The sequence below is a fragment of the Schistocerca nitens genome, chromosome 10 (genome assembly GCF_023898315.1).
Source record: "Schistocerca nitens isolate TAMUIC-IGC-003100 chromosome 10, iqSchNite1.1, whole genome shotgun sequence".
Classification (NCBI taxonomy): domain Eukaryota; kingdom Metazoa; phylum Arthropoda; class Insecta; order Orthoptera; family Acrididae; genus Schistocerca; species Schistocerca nitens.
The window spans coordinates 27,388,038-27,401,648 of NC_064623.1; the positions used below are offsets into that span (position 1 = coordinate 27,388,038).

The window sequence follows — 13,611 nt, forward strand, 5'->3', positions numbered from 1 at the left end:
CAAAGATGCAACAGGCAGTGAAGTAAGTTTAACTAATAGCTGTGGAACTAGCTAATGGCAAAATTATCCCAACCATTTTATGGGAGAGCAGTTTTAACTTGGCAGGGATTCTCAGAGTTCACCAAAAAATTATGTAAAGTGAAATTTTCTACTTTGAACGATTAACAAAGCAACATGTTCTTTCAGTGAAAATAGACATTTTCAAACACAAATATATCAGGTACCACAAAACTATGACACTAAAATTTTCAAAATAATTAAATTTTAAGTTTGGAACAGTCTAGAACTCAAAAACTTCAAATACAAATAAATTTTAAAGTATAGTTTTAAGAAAAAGTAAAATCTCTTCTTGAAAGAGGAGAGTGAGAGCTTTTAAACAAGCCATTGTAATCTAGAAACAAAGATTTTCAGCGTAATTGGATTCATGTGGTTTGCAGGTGTAGCAAATCGTGAATATTTCTTCAATTAAAATGTTTCCATATTAACTAAATATATTGTTGTCATCAGCAGTTAGTGAGTAGTGAAATTTAAAGAAAGAGTGTTTCAACAAGAAATAGTTATCTCATGCAGCTGTTACATATGTCATATTAACTAAAGATCACAAACGGGGAAAAAAAAATTGACATCAGGAATGATATAAGAAAAAGTGATGTGGCATCTTGGCCAAAATAAAATTTGCTTGAAAAGTGTTTATAAGTCATAAAACAAGTTGTCACAGTCAATGAAAAGGGAACCCACAATGTTAATAATCATCATCATCGACCCAGAGCTGTGCATGCTTATTTAACTGTTGTCAAACATTTACTGCAGTTCCTGCAATTCATTATCGTTACTTGAATGTATCTTACTCTAAAAGTTGCCCTACATATAAAGACTGCATGCAGAGAATTCAGGTGATCTGGAGTCCCACAAAATTTTACAGCTTTTGCTGACCTTACTCTTCTCTCTCAATGTGTGCCAAGGTTGCATCTGCAGTACTTACTGTCGCTCCATCTTATTGAAAAGATCAACACGTTTGCCGACGGAAAATCAACAAACAGCCTTACGTTTTCAGGTGTTACTTTTTTTTATTTACACAACCAGTTTAGTCATGTTAAAAAAGAGTAGTATGCATATGGAGGTATACTACAGTTGACATTACAGAAAATGAAGTGTAATAGTACATTGAAACTAACTATTTTGACATCACAGAGCTATAATGGAACATGTCAGACATCACAAAAACAAAAAAATAGACAATATACAGAATCGGAAGCTCAAACTAGTAAAGCTTCTCTAGTTTTTTAGTATATATCAAAAATATCCCTAACTCTTATAGATAAGTCACCCTAGTTCTTAGGAAAAAACTATATCCTCATTCAGGTTAAAAATTTTGCAGTATGACCTATGGAGTACACAGGAGTATACATATGTCACTTTATAACAAGTTCTGAAAACATGGCTGTTTGGTGATTTTTATTTTGTAAGTATCTGGCTGGCCGCTGTCCTGTATCCGTAATGGATCAGCAGAGATTGATACACTTGTTCATCTCTTTGCTAAAAACATTTTATGTTCAGTTTTATTTTGGCTGTATTTTATGTCAGATCAAAGTGTGTGTGCTATTTCAGGCAGTGTACCACTTTCCCAGATCACTGTGATTTCTACATATTCATCTCATGCCATTGTGCATTTGAGAAAGTTTTTGCCTCTGATTGCATTTCTGAGCATTGTCCAAAATGTTGCACTGATACGGTTAGTGTGGAGTGGCTTGCCTCAGTTCCACATTGTTCTCCATAATATTGGTAACTGTGGACATGACAACCAACCAGCTATTGGAAGTACGAATGAACATAAATAGTATGTATGGCAACAAACACTATCTCATTGCAGAGCTTGCTATGCAAAATAAGTCATTACATTGGTTACTTCTTCCACCACACACAACAGAGTTCCTCAGAACTTTGAAATGTGATCAATCTCCACAATGCGTACTTAGTTCTTGGCACACACTTGGTGTGAATTTATAACAATTTTTTGGTCTCGGTTTTTCTTTCTTTTTTACATTTATTTTCTTTATTGTAACTTTCATTTCATTCGTCTTTATTCCTCTTCGCTATCTTTCTGCACTTAGTGCTCACTTTCTTTTTCTGGCTTGTTTATAGGATATTTGTACTTGTCCGTAACTTGTCTACTACCCCCACTATTACTAGTCTGATGTTTTTGAATTCTCTTACGTGAAAAATCTCACTTTCTCTTTTTTGATGTCTGCTAAAGTTTATGTGCTGCATTTAACTGTGTCTTTAAAAAAACTCCTTGCAGATTAAAACAATGTGCTGACTGGGAATCAGACATGAAACTTTGCCCTTAATGGGCAACATTCTTACCGAACCAACTGTACAGTCACGACTCACCCTAACACCTTCACTTCTCCTACTTTCCAGAAATTCTTTAATATACTTTATAAAGTGATTCCTCGAAAATATCCTTTCTTCGTGGAATGATAATCTGCCAATATACGTAGAACTTACACGAAAGCTGCAACGCCAAGGAGAAGACAGGGTTACAGTGAAATTTACGTCACAGACGAGGGACATGAAAGTAAAGTACACAGGTGATGAATATTACACTACTGTACAAATACTTTGCCAGAATTGAGTACGGTATGAAACTGCCACATGCTGCAACCGTAGCCTTTCGATGTCGTAGGATAGAATCGGAGGGCCAAGATATGTTGCTGGGGAACTCCTTGCCACAAGGTTTGTAGGCACATCGGTCAAGCATAGACAGTTGTCGTAGGAACTAAGTGGAACAAGTTGCCGAATGACCGTGTCCTAGACTATTTGATGGACAACTTGTCACATAGGCTAGGGAAGCAGTTGTACCTGTCATTCTTCAAAGGCGGCTTGCACATTCTACACCACACATGGCCAGGCTATATCCTGTTCAAATATGGCATGTGTAGCTACCCACAGGAGGGGCAGTTCCTTGGGTTTTAAAACTTTCTTGATGTTGTGGTTGCTGTTCAGATTGCCCTCATTACAGAAGAGGCAAGACTGCACATTATAGGTAATGGCACCCTAAAATTGTTACACTTTGCATTCATCTGTTATGTTGCTCAGTACTCTTGTCTAACCCATTGCATGAAGGGTTGGGTTGTTTTGAGAGAGGAGACCAGACAGCGAGGACATTGGTCTCATCTGATTAGGGAAGGACAGGGAAGGAAGTAGGCTGTGCCCTTTCAAAGGAGCCATCCCAGCATTTGCCTGGAGCGATTTAGGGAAATCACGGAAAACCTAAATAAATCGGGATGGCCGGACGCGGCATTGAACTGTCGTTCTGCCGAATGTGAGTCCAGTGTGCTAACCACTGCGCCACCTCGCTTAGTATTGCACGGAGGACGACTCTTTCAAAAACGTCATATCTTACCACCCAGCTTGTCATTGGTGATGTCCAAATGTGTATTGAAGTCAGAGGTGGTGATGGTTTCTGGTCAAAGGAAGCAAAAAAAAGGCGTGCATGCCACTGGTCCAGCTGTAAGCAGAGATCTGCGTGTGTTGCAGTATACCGTATTAAGCGAGTACTGTTGACAGAGCTGTTAAACTGGTTAAGGCCGTGCAGAGAAGATGGCAATGTGGTTACAGAGTGTAGTCCAGTACTGGCTCGTCATTGTGTACGATCTTCTTCTGGCCACTGTAGTCACGAATGATGGCGGTTGAGTTTAGGCTTGTTCTGTGCACCTATGTTACTGGTTATCTGACAGAAAACGACTATTTGATGGTGTTTTGAGCACTCTGCTGTGGCCGTCATAACTGATGCGAGTAATAAACGTGATCGTAGCGAGTTGTTTAGTGATTTTGTTTATTACACGGTGGTAAGCTACAGATTCTACACGAGCAAGTGACAGCCGTAATTTGCATAAAACACACAACACGGGTATGTAGTACCGCAATTGTTGCTTTCGATTGGCAACACTGCACCCCCTGCCCGTGTCTCGACCACCACACACTGCCATCGTTTGTGAATCCAACTAAAGTTGCAGACACATCACCATGTTATAAGTGTACACGTGAGCCGTGGTGTCGAGATACGACAAGCCTTTTTCTCGGGGGAACAATCACTTAAACTTGCTTGCATGCTAATATTGCTCCATTTGACATTATTGTGGCACACTGGCACACGCTTGCACTTTTCCACTTTGCTTGGCCTCTTTACACCAGCTAGGTTTGGCGTAACACTGACCTGTCTGGACACACGAGAGGGACTGCTGAGCCTACACGCGTGCGCCCTCACTGCAATTTTTCTTACTTACTACGCTTCCACTGCTATACGTGTTGTCTGATTTTGGAATGGTTCTGACAATTGCTTCCAGATGCTGCAATTTTCACAAATGATAGTGTAGCAGAGAAAGGTACTAGCAGAAAGAAACCGGAGAGGCGTGGCCAAGAGTCGTGCTGGGATTGCTCGTTTGTTGGTAGTATTTCTGTAAAATGCGAGGTTCTGTGCTACAGTCTTGGTCCTGCACACAATTCCAATCTTGTAGAAATTTTCAACACAATGCACATTTCACTGCAAAGTGAAAGAATCATTTTGTTACAATTTAAGGCTTACCACTCACTTTTTGTCCAGCCTTCTCCACATTTCTGCCAGAAGCACAGCTCTTTGTTCCAAAATCTAGTAAATTTACCTATTTTTTCACGTACATGTTTGTCTCCTTTCACTTGTGTACATTTACTCTACCAGTATAATCCTTTGTCTACTGATCACTGTCATAGACAAATTGTGTGTTCAGTTTTATTTTTAAGTAAAAGAGCTCCAAGCACAGTTCCAAACACAAGTTGTACATTTCCAGTGTCTGATTGTGGGAGGCATGTCTTACGTCAGAGGAGTTATTTGTTGTTACACTGGGCACAGATCCTAAACTATTACGTTACTGTGGAGTTTTCAGTTGTTACACTGGGAACTTATCCTAAACTATTACATGTATTACAAAAACTAAGATTGCTGATAAGGCTAGAGTGTACTGCCCTCTTCCTGAGCATCATTTTACTGAAGTTGTGACATAAGTGCTTCTTTATTGGCACAGTTAGTGGCAGATGTTAATATAAAGGCCTCTTTTAGTAACATTGTTGACTGTGACTGCAGCTTGCAAGCCTTTATTGGAAATGTATAAATTTGTCAGGGAATAATATTTTAGTTCACTGTTAAATAATTAATCAGCTTTTTCTAATATTTGTCTGTGGAATCTCGTGTGTTGATTTTTAAATGAGAGTGCCCTAATTAATAGGAAATACAATTTGCTTCTCTCTCTCTCTCTCTCTCTCTCTCTCTCTCTCTCTCTCTCTCTCTCTCACACACACACACACACACACACACACACACACACACACACAATGTTTACTACATTGCACTGGTGTGTTGTAATGATAGGAATTTCTCTACAGGGAATTGCTCAGTTTTGGCAACAGTGGCTACTATTGTGTTCTGTTTCCACAGGGACTGGACTTCGTGAAACAGGCAAAGGTGGCTCAAATCCTCAGCGAGTCCGGGGAGAGGCGCCGCAGCGGCTCTTCAGGAAAGGAGCGCAACAGTCGCCGTGGCTCGCGCGAGTCCCTCGACTCGATGCAGTACGAAACGGGAGAAGAGGTGAGTGACGGTGGCCACTCGGAAGTGCCGGTGTCTGCAATCGCTGCTCAGGAGTCTGTCATTGATATGGCCGGTGTGAACGTCCCGCGCTGTGGCAGTGCTATAACATCTTCACTCTGCAGTCTTACTTTGAGGACAGCAGACAGTGGCTGTCAGGTAACAAAAACTGGCAGTTCCGTTTATCATACTTCTGTATTTCTTATATCGACACGAGGCTGAGAACCACTACTGTTTTGCCAAAGTCTTGTGACAAATATCTCTTGGGTGTCGTAGTTCCTTACTGTGTGTGCTATCAAAGAAAAACTGAAGAGAATTTTTGCCCTCTGCTAGAAAGTATTTGCTTCCTTGCACAGTTTGTGCTGTCTTCCGTGGGTTTTTATTTAGTGTTCTGTCTCTCACAACACAGCCAGTTATTTGGTGCTGGTATGTGTACCACATTTTATACAACTTGTCATGGTTTTTGATACTGTTACCTTGGGTACTGTTGTCACGAATGTGTTAACATACGTTTTGTTCACTGTATCCATTATAACAGCTACATACGTTTTATTACAAAAATGCAAGATCAAGTGACAGATAATCTGTAAGTGGAAACCTTATGTTACTGTAATAAAAATACATGTGGACTTAAAATAAAGAGTGTTTTAACACACATAATACAGTGGTAACAATAATGGAAATTTGTGGCTGGAAAAATAAATAGTAGAAAAAAAAATTAAAGAAAGGAAAGACAACCACTCGCCTACAAGAGGATCGATTCACAGAGCACAGAAACGCACAACAGGAAACAGCATTCATACTAGCTTGTGAGCACTAGCTCTTTTTCTAGATAAAGTATCGACATTCACACACAAAACTGCACAGACACCCAAACGTACACTCCATTGACCAAGGAAAAGGTGTGTGTGTGTGTGTGTGTGTGTGTGTGTGTGTGTGTGTGTGTGTAAGTACTTCTGCTAATAGAGCTAGTGCTCAAAAGTTGGTGTGAATGCTGTTTGCTGCCACATGTTTCTGTGATCCATACATTGATCCACTATATAGGTGGATATTTGCTTTCCCCATATTTTACGTAATGCGACAGTAAATATAACGGTGGGACTAGAAACCGTGACGAGGTGTATGAAGTGGGGTACATATAAAACTACCAGCACAAAGCAACTGATAGCATTATGAGAGACTGAACACCAAACTTAAAGCCACTGAAGATTATGAAATGTATATAACTAAAACAGAAATAAACTATCTTGAATGAGGCAGAAAATATCTTCAATTTTCTCTTATGACTCTGAGAGACTCCTCTTCTATCATCAGGCACATTTTACATGATACCAATGTGTATATTTTACTAAATCAGTAGGTTTATCTTTCCCTGATCAGTGTGTTGAATTTTGTCATTGAGGCATTTAAACAGTTTTCCTTCTTGTAGAACTAATGCAATAATTTACTTACTTGATAGCTGTCACTTTGTAGAAGGAGACACTTTACTGTGGTTGTAGTGGTTCCGCCTGCTTTTATTTTCTTCGTTCGTCGTCCTCAGTGTCGACGTACTGTGTTGCTACACTGGCCGAAAATGGGTTGTGGATTCCTACACTGACTACTGTAAATAATGTAGCAGACAGGTGCACAGTTAAGTTTCACAGTACTTTAATTTCACTGCTCACAATCCCCTAATAATACACAGTTACATGGCCAATGCACTATTGTTTAACTTTCGATAAGCCTCATTAATAGTTTGCAGGCAAACCTCCACATACTGCTATAATAGTTTACTATTGAACATCTACGAGCAGTAAAACCTAACCACAAAGTTCACAGTTCTTGAAGAGTAATCAGTTACATATGGAGCAGACACAGTCATTGTTTTAACACAGGCCTAATTGTGTAACACTTATTCCACGGTTAAGTTGAAGTATTGTTGTCGTTCCAACCGACACAGGTTCCTCATCTGAAACTTGGCCGTGGACTGACGGTCTTGTGACGAAAAATTGGGCACTTATAAATCTTCACAATAATAGGTCTTGAAACTACACATTGTTTAAAGTTAAATTTACAGAAATTACAATTAAAACTTGACTCATTAAATCAACTGAATACATCGAAAAATTCTGTCCTTTCAAACATTTCTACTACTATAAGGTTTAGGCCGAATTATTTGTTTAAGTGATGAAATTAACATACATTGTCAAGTAAACAATACATTTGACAAAATTGTTAATTACTTTGGAATTAATGAAGAGCTGTCTTTGCTAACATGTTTTCGAATAGAGCCAAATAGATACCTAAAGATTACTGCTGTTTGTTCCTCCAAATGTTTATAATTAGTACAGAATTTATATTTATGTGTCAACCCCCCCATGAACCATGGACCTTGCCGTTGGTGGGTAGGCTTGCGTGCCTCAACGATACAGATAGCCTTACCGTAGGTGCAACCACAACGGAGGGGTATATGTTGAGAGGCCAGACAAACGTGTGGTTCCTGAAGAGGGGCAGCAGCCTTGTCAGTAATTGCAGGGGCAACAGTCTGGATGATTGACTGATCTGGCCTTGTAACAATAACCAAAACGGCCTTGCTGTGCTGGTACTGCGAACGGCTGAAAGCAAGGGGAAACTACAGCTGTAATTTTTCCCGAGGGCATGCAGCTTTACTGTATGGTTAGATGATGATGGCGTCCTCTTGGGTAAAATATTCCGGAGGTAAAATAGTCCCCCATTCGGATCTCCGGTCGGGGACTACTCAAGAGGACGTCGTTATCAGGAGAAAGAAAACTGGCATTCTACGGATCGGAGCGTGGAATGTCAGATCCCTTAATCGGGCAGGTAGGTTAGAAAATTTAAAAAGGGAAATGGTTAGGTTGAAGTTAGATATAGTGGGAATTAGTGAAGTTCGGTGGCAGGAGGAACAAGACTTCTGGTCAGGTGAATACAGGGTTGTAAATACAAAATCAAATAGGGGTAATGCAGGAGTAGGTTTAATAATGAATAAAAAAGTAGGAGTCCGCAGCTCGTGGTCGTGTGGTAGCGTTCTCGCTTCCCACGCCCGGGTTCCCGGGTTCGTTTCCCGGATTCGTTTCCCGGCGGGGTCAGGGATTTTCTCTGACTCGTGATGACTGGGTGTTGTGTGCTGTCCTTAGGTTAGTTAGGTTTAAGTAGTTCTAAGTTCTAGGGGACTGATGACCATAGATGTTAATTCCCATAGTGCTCCGAGCCAAAAAAATAGGAGTGCGGGTAAGCTACTACAAACAGCATAGTGAACGCCTTATTGTGGCCTAGATAGACACGAAGCCCATGCCTACTACAGTAGTACAAGTTTATATGCCAACTAGCTCTGCACATGATGAAGAAATTGAAAAAATGTATGATAAAATAAAAGAAATTATTCAGATAGTGAAGGGAGACAAAAATTTAATAGTCATGGGTAACTGGAATTAGAGAGTAGGAAAAGGGAGAGAAGGAAACATACATGTGAATATGGATTGGGGTTAAGAAATGAAAGAGGAAGCCGTCTGGTAGAATTTTGCACAGAGCATAACTTAATCATAGCTAACACTTGGTTCAAGATTCATAAAAGAAGGTTGTATACATGGAAGAATCCTCGAGATACTAAAAGGTATCAGATAGATTATATAATGGTAAGACAGAGATTTAGGAACCAGGTTTTAAATTGTAGGACATTTCCAGGGGCAGATGTGGACTCTGACCACAATCTATTGGTTATGAACTGTAGATTTCAACTGAAGAAATTGAAAAAAGGTGGGAATTTAAGGAGATGGGACCTGGATAAACTGACTAAACCAGAGGTTGTACAGAGTTTCAGGGACAGCATAAGGGAACAATTGGCAGGAATGGGGGAAAGAAATACAGTAGAAGACGAATGGGTAGCTCTGAGGAATGAAGTAGTGAAGGCAGCAGAGGATCATGTAGGTAAAAAGATGAGGGCTAGTAGAAATCCTTGGGTAACAGAAGAAATATTGCATTTAATTGATGAAAGGAGAAAATATAAAAACGCAGTAAATGAAGCAGGCAAAAGGGAATACAAACGTCTCAAAAATGAGATCGACAGGAAGTGCAAAACGGCTAAGCAGGGATGGCTAGAGGACAAATGTAAGGATGTAGAGGCCTATCTCACTAGGGGTAAGATAGATACTGCCTACAGGAAAATTAAAAAGACCTTTGGAGAAAAGAGAGCCACTTGTGTGAGTATCAAGAGCTCAGATGGAAACCCAGTTCTAAGCAAAGAGGGGAAAGCAGAAAGGTGGAAGGAGTGTATAGAGGGGTCATACAAGGGCGATTTACTTGAGGACAGTATTATGGAAATGGAAGAGGATGTAGGTGAAAATGAAATGGCAGATACCATACTGCGTGAAGAGTTTGACAGAGCACTGAAAGGCATGAGTCGAAACAAGGCCCCGGGAGTAGACAACATTCCATTAGAACTACTGACAGCCTTGGGAGAGCCAGTCCTGACAAAACTCTACCATCTGGTGAGCAAGATGTAAGAGACAGGCAAAATTCCCTCAGACTTCAAGAAGAATATAATAATTCTAATCCCAAAGAAAGCAGGTGTTGACAAATGTGAAAATTACTGACCTATCAGTTCAATAAGTCACAGCTGCCAAATACTAACACGAATTCTTTATGGACGAATGGAAAAACTTGTAGAAGCCGGCCTCGGGGAAGATCAGTTTGGATTCCGTAGAAATGTTGGAACACGTGAGGCAATACTGACCTTACGACTTATCTTAGAAAAAAGATTAAGGAAAGGCAAACCTACGTTTCTAGCATTTGTAGACTTAGAGAAAGCTTTTGACAATGTTAACTGGAATACTCTCTTTAAAATTCTAAAGGTGGCAGGGGTAAAATACAGGGAGCGAAAGGCTATTTACAATTTGTACAGAAACCAGATGGCAGTTATAAGAGTCGAGGGGCATGAAAGGGAAGCAGTGGTTGGGAAAGGAGTGAGACAGGGTTGTAGCGTGTCCCCGATGTTATTCAATCTGTATATTGAGCAAGCAGTGAAGGAAACAAAAGAAAAATTTCGAGTAGGTATTAAAATCCAGGGAGAAGAAATAAAAACGTTGAGGTTTGCAGATGACATTGTAATACTGTCAGAGACAGCAAAGGACTTGGAAGAGCAGTTGAACGGAATGGATAGCGTCTTGAAAGGAGGATATAAGATGAACATCAAGAAAAGCAAAACGAGGATAATGGAATGTAGTCGAACTAAGTCGGGTGATGCTGAGGGTATTAGATTAGGAAATGAGACACTTAAAGTAGTTTTGCTATTTGGGGAGCAAAATAACTGCTGATGGTCGAAGTGGATAGAGTAAAAAATGTAGACTGGCAATGGCAAGGAAAGAGTTTCTGAAGAAGAGAATTTTGTTAACATCGATGATAGATTTAAGTGTCAGGAAGTCGTTTCTGAAAGTATTTGTATGGAGTGTAGCCATGTATGGAAGTGAAACATGGACAATAAATAGTTTTGACAAGAAGAGAATAGAAGCTTTCGAAATGTGGTGCTACAAAAGAATGTTGAAGATTAGGTGGGTAGATCACGTAACTAATGAGGAGGTATTGAATAGAATTGGAGAGAAGAGAAGTTTGTGGCACAACTTGACTAGAAGAAGGGACCGGTTGGTAGGACATGTTCTGAGGCATCAAGGGATCACCAATTTAGTATTGGAGGGCAGCGTGGTGGTAAAAATCGTAGAGGGAGACCAAGAGATGAAGACACTATGCAGATTCAGAAGGATGTAGGCTGCAGTAGGTACTGGGAGATGAAGAAGCTTGCACAGGATAGATTAGCATGGAGAGCTGCATCAAACCAATCTCAGGACTGAAGAAGACGACGACGACGACGACGACGACGACGACATATATGTCAACAATAGAATTTGAGTTATGAAACAATTACTGATTTAACCCTATAATGAAAGATACTAACTAGAAATAGTCGAAATAAATTAGAAAATCAATTACTTACATGAAACTAAGCACAAAATTAGATCTGGTTTTATATTATTTAAAACTGAGGGTCAACATTTCTGTATTATGAGAATACCGATTATATTCACATATGTTAATGGTAATTAGTTGAAATTTAAAAAAAAAATAATAATTTAAGTAGGCAGATGGCAAAACAAGATGGGAAGTAAAATTATCCCAGCTTGCTTTGTCACATAGTGTTAAACTCATTACCTTAAGATACAGTGCCTTTAAAGTAACATGGCTATGTTTGCCACAGTGAAAAAAATATTATTTGGTTGGCAGTATCAGCCAAAGCATTCTGAAATGGGAGATTGGCTTCACAGAAGCGTCTAGTTTCTCTGCTGTATAGTTTAAATGGAAATTATTCATCTCGAGTTTCTCATGCACTCGGTTCATTTCTCCTAGTAATAAAAAGAAACCTCTTAGGTCTGTGACTGTGCTTCTGCAGTTTTGCTTAAAAGTTTGAGGCTGTGTTGACAAAAACTTACAAAACTTTAAGATTCGAAGTATGGCCATTGTGGGCCACTACTTTCTCCCATCTTTTAGGCAGCATATGAATCCTGCAGCTGGAATATTGGGCATCTTTTGAGGAGATCCATTAATCGATCAAATTTTGCACTTGGTCATGTGACGAAGTGCGGGTAAGCCAGGCTGTGTGCCATTGATTAAACAAGTTGGTAGTCAGAGGAACCAACATCTGGAGAATAAAGTGGGTTTGGTTTGGTGTAGGACTTCCACTTCAGCATTTCGAAGTACATTATGATGGGTTTTGCAACACGGGCAGGAGCATTGTCATGCTGCAAAAATCACCTTTTCGGGTCTTGTCACTGTATTGTGGTCATTTCTGTTTCAGTGCTCAGATGAAATTAGTCAATTACTTTAGACAACAGTTTTCTATGATCATTTCCATCGGTTTCAGTAGCTTCGCAAATACCTTCTCTTCCACTACCGTGCTGGTGTTTGACATCAAAATCATCATTCTTTAAGTGTTGAAATCATTTCCTGTATGTTCATCATCTTGTAGTTGGATCACTATTGGTCCTACCCAGTGTTTTATAAGACTTATCCTCAGATTTCTTCATGTTAAAGCAGAAAATTAAAACCTCTCACAAATGATGATTGGGCTTGTAAGTTGACGTATTCAGTCAAGAATAACTTTGATACAATCACAAATTGAGTAATATATTTATGGCATTATGATAGCAAATTCCTCAGCTTATTGTCTGAGACTTACAACCTACCACTTGTTGCTACTGCTATAGATTGCAAAATGGTGGAAGCATAGTTATAGACCTCATAAATTCTTGCTTAAATGAGTGTACTGTCATTCAGAATTTTGGTCAACAAAAGCTGATGTTCACTGTTCTAATACTAACTGCGGTGGTGTTCATAACCAATATTCCCATTTATTAGCTTATTTTGAGGACAGGAGGTGGTTTGTTTTTGATGTCCTTCAGTGTTAAGAATATAAGAATATTTTATAAAATATTAGTAATTGTGGATGCCTGAGATACAATTTTTATATTTTTTGCTTTACTTGTGTTTTGGAGACTGTAGAGTGAAGATAGTTACTACACTGTTAAGGCTAAAAGTGAAACATGATAGTCAGGTGTTATTAGCCATTGGGAAGTATAACTGCATGTAAGTGCTTTCCCATCTGACATAAAAAGTTTTTAAACCTTAAGAGTACAGAGTGTTGAAATGATTCTGAGCAGTGATTGCACGTATTTTTTGATAACGTTGAGATAAGTTGTAAAACATGAACCAGTTACAAAAAGTGCTGCTGACAAATGTACTCTGCAATGAATAGATTTCTGGCCATAGTGTTGTTGTTGCTGCCATGTCCTTTGTCTTTCTTATTTTAAATACAAAAAGGAGAATTGATCTCACATGTGGCAGAGAAACATATTTTCATGTTTGATTTGCTCAAAATACATACAATATGTTGGATTGTATAATTTTTGAGCACGAGCTAATTTCTCAGTCCTGTTTTCCCCCTCTCA

At 39.3% G+C, this 13,611-nt stretch overlaps 1 protein-coding gene across 6 annotated transcripts in view; it reads left to right on the forward strand.

The window, feature by feature from the left end:
- Positions 1 to 13,611, forward strand: part of LOC126210295 (kinesin light chain) — a 424,978-nt gene that overhangs the window by 379,115 nt on the left and 32,252 nt on the right. For all 6 annotated transcript variants that reach the window (XM_049939489.1, XM_049939487.1, XM_049939491.1 and 3 more), the window contains one exon: positions 5,474 to 5,623. In XM_049939489.1, the coding sequence (XP_049795446.1) occupies positions 5,474 to 5,623 (150 nt within the window). The remainder of the gene's footprint in view (positions 1 to 5,473; positions 5,624 to 13,611) is intronic.